The sequence below is a fragment of the Lates calcarifer genome, linkage group LG1 (genome assembly GCF_001640805.2).
Source record: "Lates calcarifer isolate ASB-BC8 linkage group LG1, TLL_Latcal_v3, whole genome shotgun sequence".
In the NCBI taxonomy this organism is placed as follows: domain Eukaryota; kingdom Metazoa; phylum Chordata; class Actinopteri; family Centropomidae; genus Lates; species Lates calcarifer.
This window is the reverse complement of record NC_066833.1, coordinates 10,981,951-11,004,289: the sequence shown is the minus strand read 5'-3', so window position 1 is coordinate 11,004,289 and position 22,339 is coordinate 10,981,951. Positions and strand designations below refer to the sequence as shown.

General features: G+C 42.1%; 1 protein-coding gene across 1 annotated transcript in view; it reads right to left on the bottom strand.

Annotated features, from left to right (window-relative positions):
- Nucleotides 1-276: 276 nt before the first annotated feature.
- The window catches only part of fn1a (fibronectin 1a), a 29,098-nt gene continuing 7,035 nt past the window's right edge, over nucleotides 277-22,339 (bottom strand). The window contains exons 10-49 of the mRNA XM_018704829.2: nucleotides 21,206-21,361; nucleotides 20,699-20,827; nucleotides 20,316-20,459; nucleotides 17,086-17,207; nucleotides 16,806-16,974; nucleotides 16,186-16,371; nucleotides 15,948-16,076; nucleotides 15,653-15,742; nucleotides 15,329-15,523; nucleotides 13,879-14,157; nucleotides 13,520-13,783; nucleotides 13,174-13,268; nucleotides 12,672-12,840; nucleotides 12,479-12,565; nucleotides 12,170-12,361; nucleotides 11,359-11,631; nucleotides 10,599-10,713; nucleotides 10,365-10,441; nucleotides 10,186-10,275; nucleotides 9,775-10,041; nucleotides 9,552-9,668; nucleotides 9,191-9,355; nucleotides 8,916-9,071; nucleotides 8,678-8,791; nucleotides 8,267-8,536; nucleotides 7,918-8,129; nucleotides 7,316-7,403; nucleotides 6,956-7,141; nucleotides 6,738-6,827; nucleotides 6,437-6,628; nucleotides 6,223-6,312; nucleotides 5,211-5,319; nucleotides 4,827-5,046; nucleotides 4,549-4,719; nucleotides 4,316-4,454; nucleotides 3,966-4,133; nucleotides 2,689-2,814; nucleotides 2,336-2,442; nucleotides 2,008-2,127; nucleotides 277-1,669 (exon numbers count right to left, since the gene is read on the bottom strand). Coding sequence (XP_018560345.1) covers nucleotides 1,601-1,669; nucleotides 2,008-2,127; nucleotides 2,336-2,442; nucleotides 2,689-2,814; nucleotides 3,966-4,133; nucleotides 4,316-4,454; nucleotides 4,549-4,719; nucleotides 4,827-5,046; nucleotides 5,211-5,319; nucleotides 6,223-6,312; nucleotides 6,437-6,628; nucleotides 6,738-6,827; nucleotides 6,956-7,141; nucleotides 7,316-7,403; nucleotides 7,918-8,129; nucleotides 8,267-8,536; nucleotides 8,678-8,791; nucleotides 8,916-9,071; nucleotides 9,191-9,355; nucleotides 9,552-9,668; nucleotides 9,775-10,041; nucleotides 10,186-10,275; nucleotides 10,365-10,441; nucleotides 10,599-10,713; nucleotides 11,359-11,631; nucleotides 12,170-12,361; nucleotides 12,479-12,565; nucleotides 12,672-12,840; nucleotides 13,174-13,268; nucleotides 13,520-13,783; nucleotides 13,879-14,157; nucleotides 15,329-15,523; nucleotides 15,653-15,742; nucleotides 15,948-16,076; nucleotides 16,186-16,371; nucleotides 16,806-16,974; nucleotides 17,086-17,207; nucleotides 20,316-20,459; nucleotides 20,699-20,827; nucleotides 21,206-21,361 — 6,137 coding nt within the window. The 3' untranslated portion in view covers nucleotides 277-1,600. The remainder of the gene's footprint in view (nucleotides 1,670-2,007; nucleotides 2,128-2,335; nucleotides 2,443-2,688; nucleotides 2,815-3,965; nucleotides 4,134-4,315; nucleotides 4,455-4,548; nucleotides 4,720-4,826; nucleotides 5,047-5,210; nucleotides 5,320-6,222; nucleotides 6,313-6,436; nucleotides 6,629-6,737; nucleotides 6,828-6,955; nucleotides 7,142-7,315; nucleotides 7,404-7,917; nucleotides 8,130-8,266; nucleotides 8,537-8,677; nucleotides 8,792-8,915; nucleotides 9,072-9,190; nucleotides 9,356-9,551; nucleotides 9,669-9,774; nucleotides 10,042-10,185; nucleotides 10,276-10,364; nucleotides 10,442-10,598; nucleotides 10,714-11,358; nucleotides 11,632-12,169; nucleotides 12,362-12,478; nucleotides 12,566-12,671; nucleotides 12,841-13,173; nucleotides 13,269-13,519; nucleotides 13,784-13,878; nucleotides 14,158-15,328; nucleotides 15,524-15,652; nucleotides 15,743-15,947; nucleotides 16,077-16,185; nucleotides 16,372-16,805; nucleotides 16,975-17,085; nucleotides 17,208-20,315; nucleotides 20,460-20,698; nucleotides 20,828-21,205; nucleotides 21,362-22,339) is intronic.

The following is a 22,339-nucleotide window of genomic DNA, read 5'->3' as shown; positions in this document are numbered from 1 at the left end:
ATGACATGAAATCAAACGGTATTGATCCCAGGATAAACAGAGACATATTATATATTTCTGAGACTATTATTAATCTAAGCTTTAGTACACGTTTATCAACACAATTTTATTCTGAAGGAAAGAAGCCACCCGGAAATCTCCGCAATTTGCATTCCACGTGCTTCCGGAGTTTCTATTGTTTTTTTTTTTTTTTTTTTTTTTTTTCCAGAATAAATCTTCCGTATATCTTCCAACTCAAATTCTCCCCCAACAAAGAAACAACGATAGGCTTGGATGTTTTTTTTTTTTTTTTTTTTTTTTAAAGTTTATTAAAAAGATTCAGTCCACAGTAGTTCAGAGTTTTGGCACCAACAATATAAAAACAAGTTAATCAAAATAAAGTGTACACCCCAAAATAGCATCAAAATGCCTGAATAAAAAGGGATAAATAAAAGAAATGATTAAAAAAAAATACAAACATTTATGTAATTAAAATGCATTTCACTTCGAAATAATGGTGAATTTTCCCATTCATTTTTGAAGAGTTTAACTTTTGGTCAGTCAGCTTTGGCTTTAGAGATTTAAGAGGTGCTGTAGGCTACCTTATGTACTTTTACAACACCTATATTACAGATCACAGAATCACATCTACATGGTGACTTCAACAGCCTATTCCGCAATAATAGCAGGGCAATGATTTTAACACAAACTCAAAAGTAACAGTGCTTATCTTTTTTAGGAAAGTTTGTAGTTTGGAATTACTACTTTTGAAATCTTAGTAACCATCTGATCTGCTTATTAAAATAGAAGAACACTGACCACAGAGAGACAGACAGGACAACTGTAATCTCACTGTAATTCCTCTTAATGTCAAAGAATGCTGATTCAGGTTAATGAAAAGTGAAAAGTCTTATTAACTTTATTTCAAATCTGACTGTTTTGTCTGTCTAGGTCAGTCAAGCTGAGATAGGAACTTTAGGAGTTGTTTTGGGCAACAAGGTACATAAATGTATGGCTTTGGGATTCCTTTGTAAAACAACTCTCTCTCCTGCTTTGAAAATGTCTAAGGACCCACAAAATGCATTCTATCACTACCTAAACATCTTCTGAATATATATTAGTCACAGTGAGACTCAAAATTGTGGGACACACAACAAACATGGCTACAGATATTATCAGGGACAGACATTTGCAGTGGTGTTTTTTGTCTTGTAATGGAATGTTCTAAAATCAGAAATTTAAAAAGTCCCAATGCAACAGTAAAACTACACAACAATACTGCAACTGACGTGTGTGTGTGTTTGGGGTTTGCAGGTTTGAGGTGAAAGCAGCAGGATTTGTGCTCGGATAGATTTGTGTCAAAAATTCACCTGTTAAAAAAAAAAATCCTTGTTTCTGTTTAAGTAGAAAGAGGATCACGAACCAACATGAAAAGCTGGACAGATCTTTGAACAGGCACAGAGGCTGGTGTAGAAAAGTCTTTCTTAAGGCACTAAAATTTGGTGTGGGGGAAATCCTTTAAGGCACAAATCTAATGGAAAGGTCTTCTTTTCATGAGAGGGAGACGTCCTTCTTGTAAGGGGTCTCGCTTCTTCCTTCTTCACTCATGCTTCCCTTTTCTCTACTCTGAGGGGCTGTGAGCATCTGCAAGCAGCTCCGGCCTCAAACATTCAATCGGACACTGGATGTTCTGGACAGCAGGGAAAGGCAAGAAAGAGAAGGAAAAGAGAGAAGAGGATAAGGATTAGTTTTGACATTTTATTCCATATTACAACATTTCCTGGTCAAACTAATTTAAAAAATGTTATATTTTAACACCAACAAAATAAAATGAATTAAGTGGATATCCCTGTTAATGATCATTTAGGTGTATCCTTATACATGTATATATTGTATTGAAATCTGAATAAATATCAATAACTTTGTTTTTTTTTTCTTTATTTGCCATTTTGTAGGTGATTAAAATGCAATGCAATGGAAGAGAGTACAGCAGAATATTAGTGGTAAAATTTACAGTGAGACACTGACCAGTTTGCGTAGAGCATTTTCTCTGTACCGGTCGAAGACATCTGAGCTAACAGGCTGCAGGAGGTCAGCGTCCACATCAGTTGGTCCGCCCGGCCTTCTGCAGTTCTCACAACGCCAGCCCTAAAGAAGGAGAGGGAAAATTATTGTACACACACCAAATGTGGAGGTTTCAATCAAGCAGTTCTGAGCATGAAAATGCACATATACACACACAAAAAACTGACAGAGACACAGAGTTTCTGCCCATGCTTTCAACATTATTCTTAAAACAGCAGGGAATAGGTTTGTTCACTCAGAAAAAGAAACACACACACAGAGTGTTACCCACCTGTTGTCCTCCATAGCAGGTACAGGTACAGATAGCACCAAGATATTCTTTCTGCCACTGGTTTCCCACCTGGTACATTTTCCCATCATCATAACAGGTCGACTCATCTGGAGGATTACAGTTACATATTAAAGATCAGCAATAGTTGAGTATAATGATGAAATGAATCCCATTTAAAACCCCCTATTGAATATCTGATACTCCAAGAGATATGTATAAGAGTTGAGTAAGTTCATGTAAACCATAGTGTGTGTTCAGGCTGTGTGTGCATCAGGAAAAGGTTGGTGTGTGAGGGCCAGGGGCAGGGGTTTGTTTGCACAGTTCATGTTTGTGTGTCTGGTGTGTGTACTTACGGGGTTCACATTTGAATTCTCCCTTGCCGTTTCCGAGGCAGGTGCAACTCATCATGTGACCATTTTCAGCGCGGCGATCCCACTTCTCACCAATGCGGTAGTTGTTGCCATTGTCATGACACCACTCTGGAGGAGGAGAAGTAGAGAGCGAGGGAAAGAGAGAGAGGATGGAGGGAGCGAGAAGCAAGGGAATGACAATAGAAATACATGAGGAAGAGATGTAGGAGAGAGGAGGTAGGTTTAAATAAAATGGAGATGAAGAACAGAGCAAAGGGTGAATAGAATGAGGGTTGGAGTGGGAAAGTGTGGAAGGAGAGAAGTTCATCAGTTTATGTTTAAGAGTTTAAGAGCAGACAAAAAACACCTGAAAAGTTCAAACCTTTCCCCTTTGCAGTGACAGATTCATAGCATTCACATATACTGATTTCCACACAGTACAAATTCAAGTGTCTCTAATTGAAAGTGTAAATAGGCATTCATCTTCAATGTGCAAAATATTCCACTTGAATATACACATTGTCCCAGTGAGGAGACAGAGACATACAAACAGCATGGCTGACCTAAAACCTATGCTGATGGAGGATGATCTTAGTTTCTGGTATTGTCATGTTAGCTGTATAGACAATACAAACAACTGAGGCTGATGCTGGCTAGTTAGCTTAGCTTAGCTTTCTGTCCTCTTACTGTGAAGTTTTCACAGTTTACAGAGGCAGAGCAGAGAGGCCAGCATGGGCAAACTGCAGGCAGAATCACTTCAGTAAACATGAAGCAATTTAAGTGGTTGTAACACATAATACATCGTATAGAAATTATGATCTTTACAATGTATTTATGCAGAAAATCAGAAATTTTGAGAAGGTTGCCCATGCTGGGATCTTATTACTGCATGCTGCAGCACATAGAACATGAACTCTGCAATTCTATGGCTTTTGAACAGCAATAGCTAAGGAATTTAAGATGTGTAATGTAAAATATATTCATTAATATGCTTGATTTAACTAATTGACATAGTTCCATTCTTATATTAGGCCAATTTGGCTGTCTACGTCCATCTTATAATCTTATGCACATGTTGTGCTTATGACATATCAAAACTAGGATGTGGGTGCTGAAATGTTTTGGTATGTAAACACATCACTATGTCACGCTTTGTGTTTGTGTTCCCTCTTATAAATTCCTTTTTGAGTTAATCACATAGAATTATTTGACTTCTAATTCCATGGTGTGTTGTTGGGTGTTTGCAAAGCATGCTGGGATGGGGTTATTAAGCCACTCACTGGATGAATCACACCTAAAATGACCACTGCCCAGGCCAAGGCAGCGGCACCACAGCTTGAAGCCAGTCTCAGACATGCGCTCCCACTCTGAGCCCACCTCGTGATAGGTGTGTGTGAATGTATCATAGCACACGTCCCGGTTGGTGGTAATGGGGATGTCACCTGGAACTAAGGGATGGAGGAAAGAATAAGCTTAAAATAGGATCAGAGGATGTGGTTTACCTTATTCTAACTTTAACATTTAATCAAAATGTTATATTTATCAAATTGTTTATATTAATAGCAATATATATTGCACTCATATGCTTATTATGATGAAAGAAAGATTATCCCAGTGTGGACTACTGTACCAGCATTGCCAGCAGTTATGACTTCTTCCAGAACCTTCTCTTTAGCCCCGTCCTTCATGGCTTCCACTACAACATTATAGGACGCTCCAGATGTCAGTCCAATCAGTGTGGCGCTGTTAGATGTGCCAGGAAGACGCATCTGTATGGAGAAAAATAATAAGTTAAGTTAATCTTTACATCTCCAGAAGTAAATATTTGTGAGTGACTGTGTGTATGTATGTGTGTGTGTGTACCTGGAAGCCCCCTTCTTCATGGTGTGTAATGGGATTACAGGACACCTCATACTCTAAAGTCTGAGGAATGGGTTGCCAGGAGATGGTTGTGACTGTCTGTGCTTCTTGGGGCAGCTCTGTCTCATTGTCAGGGAAACCAAATGCAAGACCTGGCAGAGGACCATCGCTCACCTATGAAATCAAACAATGTCAGAGACATTGCAAAATACTCACTTATTATTTAACAACAGTAATAAAACCACATCAGATTTATAACACATGATTTTGGCGTCACACACCTTGACCAAGGGTATTCTGTTTCCATCAGGACCTGTTACAGGAATATAGACTAAGGGTTCTCTGAGAGTGGGTCTCTGGCCTTCTTTGGGTCCGCTATAAGGACCATGAAGTCCATTGTTGGGGCCTAGGCTCTGGTACTCTGTGTAGATGTGCTGGCCCTGCTGTCCTGGTTGGTTCTGGCCACTAGTACCAGCCAAGTGCACATGGTTGGAGTTGAAACTACACACACAAGAGGAGAACGAAGAGTAAAGAAAGGTGAGAAATGCAAAGATGGGAGAAAGCATGATATAGGGCATTCTTAGGCTCAAAAGTGCTGTTTGACTGCATCGAAATTGGAGGTATTTTTGAATTTCCTATATCAGTATAATTATACAGGTTCTTACATCTTGTCATCGAAGGACTCTGGAACATCCAGGATATCAGTGCTGGGTCGGTGAGGAACAGGAAGCTGAGGCAGCTCAGGAACCAGTAGCTGATGATCTGTAGCTGGCTCTGTGTGGATGACAGACATAGGTATGCTAGCTGTTAGAAGCAAGCAAGGCGAAGCAAATGCAGAGATCCACCAGCTGAATTTTTGTATTTCCACTGTACTCCAATATAAATAAGATTATAAATGCATCTGGTGAATCCATACAAGCTGCGGTATGCCCATAGACACAGACTGATGTATGTTAAGATCTGTAGTTTATCCCAGTACAAGTTCTCATTAGCCTCTGAGATAAAAAGCAGATATATTATTTTTATTGAATTCAATCAAATTTTAATACTCTGCTCTTAATAAGCATGTTGTACGTATGTATGTACCACAAATGACAATCAATCAATGCCAGGGGCAGAATTGTGTAATTCTACATTAGTAGAGAAAAAAGCCAGCAGGGGACAGCACAGCGTAGCTCTCAAACTGCAGGAGGTGTAACAATTGTTAGAACTCATTACTCTTTGTATGTTTCTGCTAGGAGAAATAATCAATGCTATTTTAGTGGGACGATGTATTTACACATAAAAAGCTAAAAAACAATATGCTATGCCTTGAAGAAAAATTAATTAAAACAGTTATGACAAGTAACGACAATCAAATCCAGTGGAGAGATCAGATGACTTAATTGAGAACAGAGTTGCAATTCTTGGCGCAAATTTCTAAAAGATGGTTATATAAAAACAGCCCATAATGTTGTATTTTATGGTTTCATCAACATTTTTGTGGTAAGTCTTAAAAGCTGTTCATTTTGTTATTCCACAGCACCAGTAGCATGAAATACCTTCAGAATGCCATAATTTAAGCTGAAAGGGTGATAGGAGAGATAGATTAGAGTACAAACTGCCTTTTGACATTCAACAATGTTTTTATGTAAGGGCAGTGCACCATTAATACAGGTGGAAGATGGGTGTACTCACGTGTTCTGGCTTTGCCCACTAGAGGTGTGCTTCTCAAAGCGTTCTGCAGTGCAACAATCTTAATAACATACTCTGTTCCTGGTTTCAGACCTGTGACCGAACAACAAACACATATCAAAAGGTTTGCTTATCATTTGTCACATTTTTTTAATGCGTGTATTTGCATGTACGTCCTATTTACCTGTGTACAGTGAATCTTATGCTCTGCACTCACCAGTGATAATGGAGTAGCTCTGGCCTGCGTGGGGTCTGGGGGTGACTTCTCGGGGCAAACCCCCAGCCTCCTCATAGGTAACATAATAGCCAGTGACTCCTGAGCTGCGTGATGGCTCCCAGGTGAAAGAGATGCTGTCAGGGTTCAGGGAGGTGAAGCGGATATTGGTGGGCGGGATGACTACCGGTTTAGCTAGGAAGAGATAAGACATGAAAGTAAATGCTCAGAACGACTGATTAAAAACAAGTTTTGGATAAACCGCAGATACTACACTCCACGCTAACTACAATTTAATGGTTACCTGTGGTGGCAGTGAGTGTGAGAGGTGCACTGCGTCCATTCCCTTTAAGCGTGTACATGTTGATCTTATAAGTAGTGCCAGGCTCCAGACCTGAAGTGGAGACAGAGACAGCTTCATCAGGGACTGTGTGTAGTAATATTACAAAACTGAGGTGGCCATCGAACTGTATTATATGCAATTCTGGTTGCTCTGGCTGCTGTGGTTTATATTCTGTGCACCTGTAATAGTGTATGAGCGTGAGTCAGGGCCGATGGTCCTTTGAATGGGTATGTAGCCTGTTGAGGAGGAGGTGGGTGTGGCCTCGACCAGGAAGCCAGAGATGGTTTCTGTCTTGGAGCGCCAGGTCAGAGTGATGGAGGAGTCGTTGACATCAGAGATGCGTACGCGACGAGGTGGACTGATATCTTGATGTAGACGACAAGAGAGGAAGTAAGGGTGAGAAGTGATAGGTGATGAATAAAACCAGGAGAGACAGAGAGCGCAAGAGTGTGTACATGGTATCAATAATGGGAACAGTGAGTAGAGCAACAATGCCATCTCATTGTCAGAATGTCAAAGTGTATGAGTTAGAGACTCACTCTCCAAAGTGGTGACCTCTCCTTGGACTGGCCTGCTGGTCAGAGAGTTTTTCAAGGCATAAACATGGACCTCATAGGTAGTTGCAACCTAAGGAACAAAAAGAGAAAATAAATCTGTCACAGTGTTGCACAATTTCCACAGAGTGGATTTCAGGTATACTGGCTACTGCCACAATTAGAACTGTTTGTGCATGTTTATGCATGTGTAGTGCTCTCACGTATGAGGCCTGACTATGAGTCTGTGAGTAATGATCATTAAGTGTGCATGCATCCACGTGTGTGTATGTGTGTGCTTGAGCTGAGGGTGGAACATTCCTCAAGGTTAATTTACTCCAATTATATCACTAGGGAAGAAAATCAACTTGTGGACACCTGAAATTTATCAAATGTAATCATAATGTAATGTGATCTCAGCACATTTTTCTTAGTTTTACTATTGTTGCAAGGTAAAAGCATTCACAGCATTCACTGTGATGGACATCTCTGCAAGTTGACTTTCACAGTCCATAGTGACACTGCACTCATGTCATTTATAACCTCTTTTCATCAAGAGACAACAAAGAACAAAGGTCCTTCATTCACACTCGCAGACCCACACTCACCATGAGTCCAGAGATGTGTGCCTCAGTGGTGTCTGGGGCCAGGTTGATCTCTTTGGTCGGTCCACTCTTGTTCTTAGGGTTTACCACCACACGGTAGCCTGTGAGACCTGTGAGGCCATTAAGTCGGTTTTCCTGACCTGGCACAGCCCAGCGCATTGTGAAAGAGGTCGGGCCAACCTGAGAGAACTGGAGGTTCATGGGTGGTGAGATGGCTGGGGTTGGGAAAAGAAAAGCAAAAAAAGAGGGTTTGAGGAAGACAGCGTTGACAGGCGGACACACTTGAAGAAATCTGTTAAGAATATAGTATTTTTCATGTTTATGCAGTTCTAGAATTAATTTCCTCCCATACCTGTAGCTTGTGTCCCAATCAGTGGTGTGCTGGCTGTGTCATCGTGCAGGGCAATGACCTTCACAGTGTATTCAGTGCCAGGTTGCAGACCATAGATAATGGTGGACTCAGCGTCACCTCGGGGAGCAGGGCGCAGCTCTCTCTCACCCTCCTCCGGACTTGAGTACAAGACCCGGTAAGACGTAACGATTCCCTCAGGGCTGTCCCAGGTGATCCGCAGTGACGTGGAGTCAATGTCTGAGAAGGTCAGGTCTTTGGGGTGGTCTACATCTAGAGGTGAAGAGAGTGGAGAGAAGGGTGGCGAGGCAGAGGGGGTGGAGGAGTAGGGGGGAGAAATCAGGAAGTTGTTTTTCTATTTGTGAAAGTTTAGTGAACAATAGTGGATAAGTATTAGAAAGTGTAAACCCTCACTTGTTACAGCATTCACCACTAGTGGAGAGCTCTCTCCATCTTGTCCAAGAGCGTACACACTCAAAGTGTATTCTACAGTAGGCATTAGGCCTGAGAAAGTAATCTCTGTCTGGTCTGCAAAAAAGAAGGAAAAAGATATGTAAAAAGGAGACGGGGAGACAACAGTATTTAGAATAGATTAGAAAGTTTTAAAACTGACAATACTCTACAAACTGGGAATTATGGTCAAAGAACATACCTGGAGCCACCACCTCAGTAAAAGTCGGCCCCTGTCCATTTTTAGGAACCCCAGTCACCCTGTATCCCTTGATTGGACCCTGGGCAGGGCTCCACCTCACTGTGACACTGTTGTCATTCACATCCATCACCTCCATTTCAGAAGGAGAGTCCACACCTAGCAGAGGAGAATGGAGAGATGAAGAGGAGAATAGCTGTGAGTTGAAACAAAGGGAAGCAGGATCATACTGTATCACGAGAAATGGCTGAAATAGTATCATGTATGTTTGTATATACCTGTTTTGTGTGTGACATAGATTGGAGTGCTGGATGCAGGGCTGTCTCCTCTACCAGTAACAGCATAGACAGTGATGGTGTAGTCGGTACCAGGCTTCAGGTTAGAGATTGTGGCAGTGGACTGAGAGCCAGGCACTGTGAACTCCTTTGGATTACTGTGACCTCCTGGGTAAAGATTGTGAGTGTGATACATGTTGATTAAACCAGCGTTTTGAGTTCAAAATCTGGTCAAAGATTTGCAATGAATGAATGCTGTATCAACTATAAAGAGAAAAAAAGAAAAATACTTTCCAAAAAAACTGTGTTTCTTGGCAAAAAAAAAACCTCTGCTGTAGATCTTGAGCCATTATTACTCGCTCACCTGTCTCTCCATGAGTGATCCTATAGTAGCGCACAGTCACAGGAGGGGAGTCCCAGCGGACTGTGATACTGGTGGGGGTGGAGTCTAGCACTTCCAGGTCTGTGGGAGCATCAGAGACTGGAGAGAGAGAGACAAGCCAGAGACAAAAAGTACATTAACAACACAATGATGATAACATGGTGAGCAACCGGAGTAAATCAAGTATTAAATACAGATTTCGTACTCGTCTTCTGATTCCCGCTGAGTGGCAGGCTCTCCTGGGACCCGCTCACTGCGTAGATGTTGACCAGGTACTCCGTGTCTGCAACGAGTCCTGTCAGAGTGAAGTGGCTCCGGGAGGGAGGCAGCCTCTCGTCCTTAGCCCTCCCGCCGCTGGCCATCTGGTAACGGACACGGTAACCGGTGATTTTGCTCTGGGGAGCAAGCCAGTGGATGGTGAAGGAATTGGTGTAGATCTCAGAGAAACGCAGATCCACTGGTGAATCCAGAGCTGAGGAAAGTTGGGAAATACAGAAAAGGATGCATGAAGGTTCAGGTGAAAAACAATGACAAAGAATCTCACTTGCTTTTAGATACCAGTGCCTATTCCTGGACTGATATTCTCCTGTTGTCAAATCAGATCAGTAAGACTCACATGTTTTCTGGGTGCCAACAAGGGGTGAGCTCTCCCTCTGCTCATACACACACACCACGCTGACCAGATACTCTGTGTTAGGCAGCAAGTCTGTGGACAGTAAAGAAGACATAAACACAAATGTAGTTGTCTGTGTGTCTGTGCATTGTTGTCAATTCTTCATTTTTGCTATAACTTACTCCTTAGCACCACGCTGTTACTCCTGCCGTCTGTACTGGTTTCTGTAATATCATCTTCATCGTCAACGGGGTGATACCTGAATAATTAGCAAAACCAACAACACAGAGTAGGTGTTGTTATTTTTGGTGTATTACTGGTTTCATGCCAGGGTGGTCTTTTCACTTCTTTATTTTTTGTTTTTGTTTTTTGGAAAAAAATATCTGCATGCATTAAAGGTGACATAAGAATCGCACCTGATGAGGAAGCTGTTGATATCAGCAGTGTTTGGAACATGGGGAGAGGCCCAGGAGACTCCAATACTGTCAGGCCCAACCTGGCTAAATCTCAGATCAGTGGGGGCTGGTACAGCTATTGAAAAGAGAGAGCAGCACGATTCAAAATGCATTCAAATCGTCATGGTAGATCAATCAGATTTGCTTTTCATCAATTGGTCAGAGAATTCTATACATGAGTGAGGATATAAGAAAAGTGCAAATAAGAGAGAGTGGATATGAAGAGAGGGAAATAAGACAATAATGAAATGACTAAAAGAGAAAAGCTTCCACATGCTATCTTTAAAAGGGGAGGATAATGTTTTATGTGTGTGTGTCAGTGTAAATCCATGTGTGAAGTTTTACAACATCTTAAAAGTGAGAGAACAAGCAGTGTTTGCATTGGGGGGTAAAATGAGCCTCAGTATGATAAATCTCCTCAACTAAAACCAGATGGTCCACACATACACACACAAACACACGCACACAGAGGATTATTTAACTGACAACACAGCATGCAGGGCAATTACATCAGCAACTTTAAAGGTTTGCTTTGAAGAGCCATGTCTTGGGGTTAATAGGAACTGTATTACATTATATAATTTCTTTATGACTCTCAGACAACACAAATCACACATCCTAAAGAACACTTCTGACAGCTTGGTATTGTTGAATACATGCACTGTAAATGATATTAGCAGTAGAGGAAATCTTTTTCTTTCTGTGGCAACATGGATCTTACAGGTCTGTTGAGTGAGTGTGGTGGGTTCACTCTCGCCATTCTCCGTCACAGTGATCACACTAATGTCGTAGTCGATACCAGGCTCCAGTCCATAGACGGTGTAATGACCAGTCGTTGGCATCACCAGGTCCTCAAAGATGGGCACGCTCTCGCCGGCTGCCACCACTGTGATCCTGTAACCAGTGACGGCTGTGGTGTTGAGCGGAGACCAGCGGAGACTGATAGTGGTGTCGCTCACCTCCTCAAAGCTGAGGTCCGTCAGCTGTGGCACTTCTGGATAGGTGGAGAGAGGGTGTGGGGCAGAGGACAGAAAAGACAGGAGAGAAACACCAAACCAGAGGAAAGACAGACAGACATGTAGAAGCAGCGGTTAAGACGAGCAACGGGAAATGTCCACTTCCAGTAGGATGAGATATTAAATATATCACACCAATGGAAGAGCTAATGCTAAGGGCTGCTTTTCCTGGTATCTATTACTCTCTGGTGAGGTTTTAGGTGTTATTCAATGAGGTTTCTCCATTGAAGAAAATCATATATAGCCAGGAAATAAAGCAATAGTGTTGCAAAACAGTCAGAGTACTGTTTCACATAGTCCCTCAGCTGCTGGTGAGTGAGTTAGAGCAGCAATGCTAACAAAGCTATCATCTGTTGAAAGATGCTGCTTCTGTAAATGACAGCTTGCTCTTACCTGTTCACATGCACATTTCCAAAACAAAATCATATAAATATCTACAAACTCAGCACCAAATATCTATATTTTCTAATGTTGAAAAAGCCATTCAAAACTCTTTGATCAACCCCTCAAACTCACCTGGTGTAATGACAGTTGATATTGGGGTGCTCTCCATGTCATCCTTAACAGTAACCACGCTGATGTTGTACTCCACTCCAGGACTGAGGTTCTCCAGGGTGCAGGAGTTCTGTCCTGCCTCCACAAACTCCTCCACACTGTTTCCTTGCTGTCCATTGGTGGGAGTGCATGTGACTCTGTAGCCAGTGATGTCTTGCGGAGAAAGACACATAAGCTGTGATTATTTGTATTTTGTTGAGTGTGACATAATCATTTGTTATTACTGATGTCCTGGTATACAGGTGTGTGTGTGTGTGTGTGTGTGTGTACCTGGTGTACTGGCTCCGTTCCATTGCACAGTGAGCTCTCCAGTGCCAGGGTTAGACTCCAGGTTGAGATCAGTAGGAGGAGACAGAGCTACAGAGGAAGAGGAGAAAGAACAGTCAGAGGAGGAGTAATAAAAGTAAGCAGCAATAATAGCCCAAGACAAGAAGAAAAGGCTGACAGAGTCTAATATATTTACGTGTAACAACACGGCGTGTGACTGGGGTTCCCTGCTCATGGCCGTTTATGATTGGCTGGACGCTGTAGGTGTACTCCACTCCCGGAGTCAGACCGGAAATGTAAATGCTTCCTGAGTCAGAGGTCACGTCCCTGGGGGCTTCTCCACCCTGACTGGGACGAACTGTCAACTGAGAAATAAATCAACACAGAGAGGAGAGACACAGATTAGTGGTACAGGAGGTAAGGGTCAGAGGTCAATGTTTTCCCAAGAACATGGAAGCCAGCAGAACATTCTCATCTCTGGTGTGACATATTTCGACCAATCACATTTATCCTTGAGGTCTTTAGTTCCCATGTTAGCTGACTCCAAAGGGGCCTACACTGAACCAAGAATAACTGGAATGTGCTTTCAACAGCAAATGGAGGGAAATAATTGAGACAGAATAGCAAACATGGTCAGATTTCCTGAATAACTGGGCAGGATATTGAAGAAGTATGTTATGCATTAGCAGTAAACATACCTTGTATCCAATGCGGGGAACTGGAGTCCAGGATATTATAATGGAGGTGTCGGTCACATCAGTGCTGAAATGAGGAGCGTTGCCCATTGGTGGATCTGCAAACACACAGAGAGCATAAGTGTGCCATGATGAGTTTGGGTGTAGCATAACCCAGTGTGTACATTTACATATGAATGCATGCATATTCAGACGATTGCTGCTATCTTTTCACTCAGCTGTTTCTATATTTGTTGAACAAATGTTCTGTCAGTCCAACCCTAATCTGAGCAACTCCAAGTTCCAAAACACAAGTGCTTTTTGACCATATGCAAAGTGTATAAAGAGTGTGTTATATTCTTTTACTCACTAGTGGTAAACACTGCGGTCTCTCCTTCACTCAGTGTGTTGTCTTGCTCTGCGTGTAGTGTGGCAGTGTACTCTGTGTCAGGCTTCAAGTTGAGGAGGGTGTACTTTGTGAGGCGAGTAGGAAGGCGCAGCTGCTTGGGGTTAGAGCCCTCAACAGTGAGGAAGAGACGGTAGCCGGTGATTTTGGCACGGGGGGCGTACCACATCATCACAGCACTGTCCTCAGTCACGTTGGCAAAATGGATATCTGTGGGAGCATCGGGTTCTAGCAAGAGAGGAAACAACAAGCATTGTTAGATATGGAACAGTTTGATTAAAGAAAAAGACATTTTCAGGCTTGTGAGTATCCGTCATACTCACTGGTAGTTCGCTCCCCAATAAGTGGTAAACTTTCCTCCCCATTGTGAATGGCATAGACACTGAAGCGGTACAGTGTTCCAGGCTGCAGGTGAGTCACTTCAATGTAGGAGTTTTGACTGACAGGCAGGGTCATCTCTCTCTGAGGAGAACCAGACTCATCGACAGGGACAACAGTGACGCGGTAACCTGAGACGTCACTGCCTGGGCCGGACCAGGTCAGAACAATTTTTTTATCTGACACCTCAAAGAACTGCAGGTCTGTAGGAGAAGCCACTTCATCTGTGGACAGGAAAAAAACTGCATTACATTTTTCATTCTTTATCTCCATGTATATTATTATATATAAACTGAGAAGCAAAAGCATTCATGTATTTATCGATAGATAATATGTCCAAACATGCTTCTGAGTAAATTTATCTTAGTGCTCAGTTAGTCTAAATCCCATCTGTGAATGACGACTGGTCTCTCATTTAAGAGCTGGAAAGACTGTCTTGCAGCTGTTTGAAATAAAAATGGTGATTGTGGAGAAACATGCCTTTTATGAGGGAAGGGCCCATCACTCATCTCAACACAAAATGGAAGTTTAGATAAGAGCATAATGTTTTGATATTTTAAATCATGTTTTGACCTCATGGCTGTGTGTCAAAACGTGATTTAAAAGCATTCGCTTCTATGTAGCTTATCATCAACGCCCACACTGCTTTATATATATGCATAATCATACCAGATGTATGACAAACGTTCTGCAAAGACAGCTCCAAATCATTATACTGCTTCATATTCTGGACACACTGGGCGGATGCTGCATGAGGGCATTCACTTGTCTGTCCAAAGATGGCAGCACAAACTCTCAACTCAGTTATGTACCTTTATTCCATCACACAGACACTACAAACAAGCCAACATCTGCTTGACTGACCTAAAAGCATGTTCGCCCTGGCAGACTGATCAGTTTTACATAACTCCAGTTGAGCAGAATAAGAGCAAAACAGCTGTGAACTCAATGACTTCACTTTCCATTGGAAAACTCTTTGCTTCTGTTACTATTGAGAATTGAAACTTCTACATAAATCACTAAATAGGCCACAAGATGACTTGCAGGTTGATTCTGGCGGGCACACTTATGACAAGAATAATAAGTATAATTCCTATGAACATAAATCAGAGCAAGGGGGGACACAGGATGTAATGACGATATTTGAATATCAAAATCACCAAATGGGCAGATTTGTAATCGCAGTATACTGACTCCTGGTGTAAAGAGAAAAAAGGGACAGATTTGCCATAGCTTATTAAACTCTGCATCTTTGAAAACATCCACAACTTAAGTACCAGGAATTCTCTCCTAAGGGATGTATGTTAATCTCTTTCAACCAAAACAGTTGTTTTGGCAAATATTAGCACATATGCAGATCAGGTCCCCTTTGTTGCACACATCTCAGTCATTTACCTGGCAGTGGATCTCCAGCAGTGTTGACCTGCACAAAGACAGGCTCACTCTCCAGGCTGTCCTCCACGGAGTAGATACTGATGTTGTACAGCTTCCCAGGTCGGAGGTCACTCAGGGTGACAGACGTCGCTGTGTCAGGAAGAGTCAGCTCCGTGCTTTCACCCTCCACTGATGGTGTGTATATGACGCGATAGCCTGCATGAAGGAGGAGACCATACAACTCGCTGTAGATGGCAGATGAATACGCAAGAGGCTAAAATAACCTACAGTAATTTTGTCTCCTGATAGATTTTGGCCGTGACAGACAATACTGTTGTAACATACCAGTGATAGGAGCCAGTGGTTTCTCCCAGCTGATCACAATGGAAGTTTCTCCCACCTCCTCTACTTCATGGTCAGTGGGAGCATCGGGTGCTATGGAACAAATGAGGTGATAAGCATTAGATGGAAAATTATAACCACTGTTTTTTTTTTGTTTTGTTTTGTTTTAGTGAATCACTTTATTTGTTGTCCCTGGCACGTTTATTATTTCAGTCGTGTGCTGATGAAGGGAAAGAATACCAGAGAAGATAGATGAGAATATGAAATAAGAGAAAAGTGTGTGTATGTCTCCACTCACCAGTGGTTTGTGAAGTAGTAAGAATGAGGTTGTCCTCTCCAGTATCTGTAACCTCATAAACGTTGACAGTGTACTTCCTCCCAGGCAGAAGCTCATTAATATTCACTGAGGTAGCTGTACGAGGAAGGTCTGACAGGAAAAATGTACATACATCAGTGGGTAAATAAAATGCAAAATCTCTGACAACGGGGACTGTCATCATGCAAATGTATTCATGTATATAAGTGTCTGCAGTTACCTAGCACCACGGGTTGTCCAGTGCTCTGCCCTTGCTCACTGAGCTCATACTCTACTCTGAAACCAGAAACTGTGTCGGAGGCAGAAACCCAGGAGATGACAAAGCTGCTGGAGGTAATTTCAGTCACCGACTCTGAGATGTCAACCACAGGCGGAGGCTGGGTGGTCTCGCCTTGTGATGTAGCCACTACAGGAGAAACAGAGATGGAAAATAATAGAGTTGGCTACTTGCTGCCTCTGAGATCAGAACTGGCAACACCGGCCAGGACACTCTGGCAAAATAGTTTTTAAATCTCAGCACTGACTTTCTTGTTAAGTAAAGGTGAAATTTAAGGAACCAAATACAAACAAAAAAGGAGCAGGGAAGATTGCAGTTTTATGATGCTGCACAAACTTCTCCAGACCCCCCTCTTCAACATCATATTCCATTTTTTTTACAAAGCAGCAACAGTGGATAGGATTAGACAAACATTATGCAGTGGCATGCAGAAGAAAAACATCCACGCCTAAAAGGCTTACATGGAAAAAGTAGCCAAATAAACTGGACGCAGTTAATACTGTAAGACAAACAATGTGTTGCAACTCAGCCAACGCTGAGGTCTGTCAGCTCCCTCAACTCACATGATCCATAAGTGGTGGTGAAGTCAAAGCGTGTGATGTCTCGGTGTCCGAACCGCAGAACACTGATCAGCTGACCCTCGTAAGTGATGCCGGGCTTCAGACCAGAGATGGTGTAGGAGTTAAGATGGCCAGGGATCATCACCTCCCTCCATGGGCTGTTACTGCTTTTCTGTAAAATGTGATGACCAGAAGTTGAATGTTAGATATAAAAGGTCAGAGACAGAGATGGGTAAGAAGAGGAGAAGTCATGTCTTTGTTACGAGTGATGCAGAAAACTCACCACTCTCCATTTGAGGATGTACTGGGTGATGTGAGCAGATGCAGGAGCATTCCACTGAATGGGGTGGGAGTTGGGTTGGTTTCCAGACTCTGTTATGATGACTTGGACAGGACGGTGACCACCTGAGAGAGAGGGATGACACAGCACAGACAGAGCGGTAAACAGACCAGTTTCACTATCTTTTGTACAGTAAATATATTATTATGGTCTGATATTAAGAATGTCTTGAAAGAATGATGCATTATCAGTGTTTTTAATGTACAAAACTACAAAACAGTAATAAGTGCAAAAATACAAAATCTAGCATCTATATATATGGAAAATCATTTGCTATTCTACAGTCTGAGAAATTTCAAAAGCCTGTAATTTTACATAACCCAACTCAGCACTGAGTGAGTATCAGTGAATGTGCAGCAGTATTTTCCTGAGCAGAAAGAGAGAGGAGAAAAATGGCATGTCCCTGTGAGATTCCAGCACAGATTTCAACAGCTCTACTTTCTCTACCCCACCATGTTTTCTAAGCTTCCCTGTTCTCTTGGAGGTATTATTTTGCTGCAGGAATAACTAGTGTTTAGAGGAGCAATGATTTAGTGGTTAGTTTACAAACAGTATGCATAGATAAAGTAGACTACACAGTAAAAATGTAATTATAAAATAAGTTACCTTCAATAAAAGCTAACCATATTAATGCTCTTAATTCTCTGTCCTTGTCCAGAATACAGTATGACTTACTGTCAAATAAACCCTGAAATGTCATAGAAAGATTTGTATGGCCTCAGGTGATAAACATGAATAGAGCTGATGAAACACTTAAAACACTTGCAGAAGAATCAAACAAAAGAATATGAAAAAGTTAGAAACGACAAGGAACAATGAAGAGAAACAACAAGAACTGCTGAAAAAAACGCAGCAAAGCTGATGACAGAAAATCACAGAATTTATAGTGCTGGAGGAATCCTTCTCAGTCCTAGAAACTGAGGTTTTCAATGCTTAATTAAACTCCAAGGCCTCACTACAGGCTGCCAAACAACATTTAACTTCAACATTTGGGCATGTCTGTCAGTGTTTTCCTTGGAGAACCCTTGCAGTTTTGTAGCTGACAGGAGCTCAGGCATGTGTACTGTGTCATACTGCATTTGACACTCTGGATAGGCTTGGATTGTGTACTTCAAAAAGTGGTGGGGTCCAGGCAAAAGTGTATCAATTTACCAGATGATGCATGTAGCATACAAGCTGAATAAACACGTTAAGTCTTAGCAGGTTAGTAAATAAGAAAGAAAAATGGTATCAGCACTAGCTCACAATTGGAATCTCTGCACTGGTTTCAGAAAGGGTATCAAATCATCTTTAATGCAAACAGATGTCATGTGGCAAGCAGAATCCTGCATAAGCTATGCTGATAAAAACTGGTAGCTTCTATAAAGAACTGAGGTTTTCTGACCACTTTTCCAAATAGCAGACCTGTAATCAAAGTTTCTGAGCAAGTGGCTCGGTTAACCAGAAGTTGCTAGCAGATACGCAAACCTCAAAAACAATCTGGGACCAATTACTGTCTATTACAGACCCACAGGCCACTAGCGAGGGTAAGGGTTACACAGAATCAGATGTGGGACGTGCATGAAAACGGATGCATGCTTGCAGTGGATGCATGTACACACACACACACACACACACACACATTCTCTCAGCAATATGTGCCTGTGGACACATCTATGTAACTTACAAGCACACACATGCATGCAAACATCCCCCCTTTACTTTGCACACAGACACAACATTCATTCTTGGTACAGGCAGATGCACGACAAGATGGTGATAAGGACCACAGTAAAGGGAGGTAATTGTTAAGAGTCATCCTAACAATGAGAAATGCCCAAAAAGATTAAATTAAACCCCAAACAAGAGGAGGATAACACAGATGGCAGAAAAGAAAACAAATTTCTAAAAGATCTTATCAGTGTCGGGCTAAGTCTGAGACTTGTGAGAAGCTTAAAAAATTCCCTCACATGCGGTTGCCATTTTTACCTTTTATGGTGTTTTACCCAGTAAGCCAACTGACTTGGTGTCTGGATCTGCTCCCTGCTGCCCTTAAATCTTAGTATGCTGTATTTTGTATGCCTAAGCACACACACACACACAGACACACACAGACACACACAGCAAGTTCGCAGCTGGTTGCCATTATGGCCACTTACAGAAGAATAGTGCCCTACATTTTGTATCTCCCATCAACCTGCTTCACACATGGAACAAACAAGAAAGCGTTCGAATGTTTCTTTACGTAAGACATGTCAAACCTGAAGCTTTGTTTTCATCAGCACATCACAGCCTCACTTGGAGCTAAACTGACATATTTATGTCAGTATCATTAGGCATGTCAGGGAGCACAGGAGGAGGGAACTTTAAATAAAAAACTGTGAGAAAGATTTTGTTGGAATAAGTTAGTGTGCAGTGATACGATCTAGTCAGGCTTGGTTTCAAGTAATTAGGAATTAGGTAACTTAACCATCATGGCGACATAATGTTGTGCAATGAAGCATGACCCTGTTATCAATGACACAACAAAGGGCTTAAACTTTAGGACATGAGGTTAAATTCCTCAGTCCACAAAATTGAAAACTGTTGCTTAAAAAGTATAGTAGGGTAGTAGGTATGTGTGTGTGTGTGTGTGTGTGTTACACACACACTGTGGTGTTTTGTACAGCTGTGGCAACAGCACAGGGGATGTACCACATGCTGGCAAGAACAAAGGCTCAGAGTGGGGGGTGTATTTGTAAGAGAGGAAATCACACCCCCTCCTATGTCTGTCTGTTTCACATCAAAGTTAAGGGCCTCATTTTTGAGGTGACTTAAGCAAACATTTTTGACTGTAAGAAATGAAGCACAGTTTGTAAAGTTAGCCAATTTCACATCCAGTAGCATTGGTAGTCGTGGACACATCTTTACGGCGGCCTGAATGTCTGTTTTACAGCCACTGAGAAAATTTAGCTTGTTCTTTCTCCTGTAAATCACCAGAATTCATAAAGTCATCTACCGGGCTTTACAAAGATGTAAGGCTTCAACAGCTTACTAACACTGAAAAGGAATGAATACCTAACAGTCAAACAGCAGTCAGTATAATACAATATTACCAGGGACTGACACAGAACCAAGAGTCAAAGAAAGAAAGGAAACGATTCACTGCAAAAGGTGACCATGCAGAAAAAAGAAGAAAATCTGTAACATCTCACCAGGGTATGACTGCTGGGGCTCGCAGCTGAGCTCTCCAACACCATTGCCATAGCAATAGCACTTGTACATGATTCCATGGATGACTTTATCCCAAGACTCTCCAATCTGATAGAAAGCTCTCGTCTCTGGCTCCTGGCACTGATCTGAAGGCAACAAACACATCAGTTATTAGTCCAATTAGCAACTGTGCAGCTTACAGAGATGAGTCTATACAGAACTATTCTCTTCACTGTTCTCTTGCCCATTTCCATTCCATAGTCTTACATAGAAAAGAGAATAAGAAGTTTAGGATTAGGAATTTAAACCACTGAAATGTATAAGTAAGTAGAGGAGTAATGTTTTGCAACCTTTAGGTTGTAAACCTGTAACATGGTGAACTCACCAATGGCATCACACTTCCAGCGGCCACGTCCCTGTCCAAAGCAGGTGCAGTTCATCATGTATCCCTCGTCATGTTGTTTGGTGAAAGTCTGGTTCACCTCGTAGGTCAGACCATCCACAATACACTGGTCTGCAACAGACACACAAACACAGATATAAGAAGACGTGCAAAGATGTGGTGGTGCATGTGCAACAAGAAACTACTTTTCTAAATACCCCACTGCTTTTGCACATCTGCTCTTCTGAGGGCTGTGTGTGTATCTTTGTGTGTGTGTCTTTACACATGCATCGCAGGTGCAACTGAAGTCCCATTAAGTGCAGGTGTGCAGGCTCACTTTTGACCTTTTGGCAGGTGAGTGATTATATCACAGGTGACCTTTCACCTCTTCGCTCAGAAAATTCTAACATTACCCTGTAATTATTACACCACACACAGAGATAGAAACACTGCAGTGACAGCCAACGCTCAATCACCTTCAATCAAGTATTCCGTCTCTCAGATACACACCTTTAAGCTGGGAGTAAGCAACGCAGCTCCATTCTCCGCGGCCATTGCCAACACAGGTACACCGCATCATGTGACCCAGAACATCGTGCCGTTTGTCCCACTGATCTCCCACGCGGTACATCACCCCTTCACTTGTCGTGCACACCTCTTCATGGGCTAGAACACACAAGACACAAGACATTTTTTGGCAAAGTTTGGGCTTTTGGTGAACACACAAACAAAAACTACACAATTCAAAGTAATCAGATGCACAGGCATGCATCCAACACATCTGATCATATCACCTAGTTAGCAACATAAGCAATGCATACCGGCATCAAAATAAAAAGAGACAAACACATTATAATGAATGAGTGCCCTTGGAGATCACTTATTCTACCCTATAATTACTACAAAAGGCTGTACAGGACACAACCATCACGGAACATCTGTGTCCGTAGGAACTAAGATTTGATTAAAAGTCAGAAACAGCTGTTTTGTCTCCCAGTGTGTATGAATGACTGTGTGTGTTCACCATATGTTCTCCACTAATTAAAAGAGTGGGTAGTTTTTTTATCAGGAAATATAGAACGTTTGCAAAGGTGGGACAAGCAGAGACCTGTCTGTGTGTGTGTGTGTGTGTGTGTGTGTGATTAGTTCAAATTAAATGACTGACATTGCTTCAGTCATCGAACAGTAGAGCAGCAGACAAAACTGATATGCACACATGCTCATGAACAAATCTGTTTAATGCTCCATAGAGAGGAGGGGGTGGAGAAGGAGATAGAGGACACAGAGAATCTGGAGCCCAGCCAGGGCTTCTCTATGCCAGAAAGAATCTGGAATGGAGCCAGGCATCTGGTTCCTGGATCCTTTGGACTTGGGTTGGTGGCTTTGCACCAAGGCTGTAGCTAGGGCAGATACACAGGGGCTGGAGATGTTTAGAACATGGTGTAAGACGGTCATGTTCCTTGGAAGTGGTTTGAGAGCCTGAGATATGCAGCAGCCAAGTCCAGGGTTAAACCTTACTAGGATTTTTCTGAATGATCAAAGTGACAACGGCTGAGCTACAAGTGACCTAGTTTTGTTGTCATAAGAAGTCTGTCTCTTGACATGTCATTGATGGATGTACTTCTCTTTTGACAGGTATGGCTT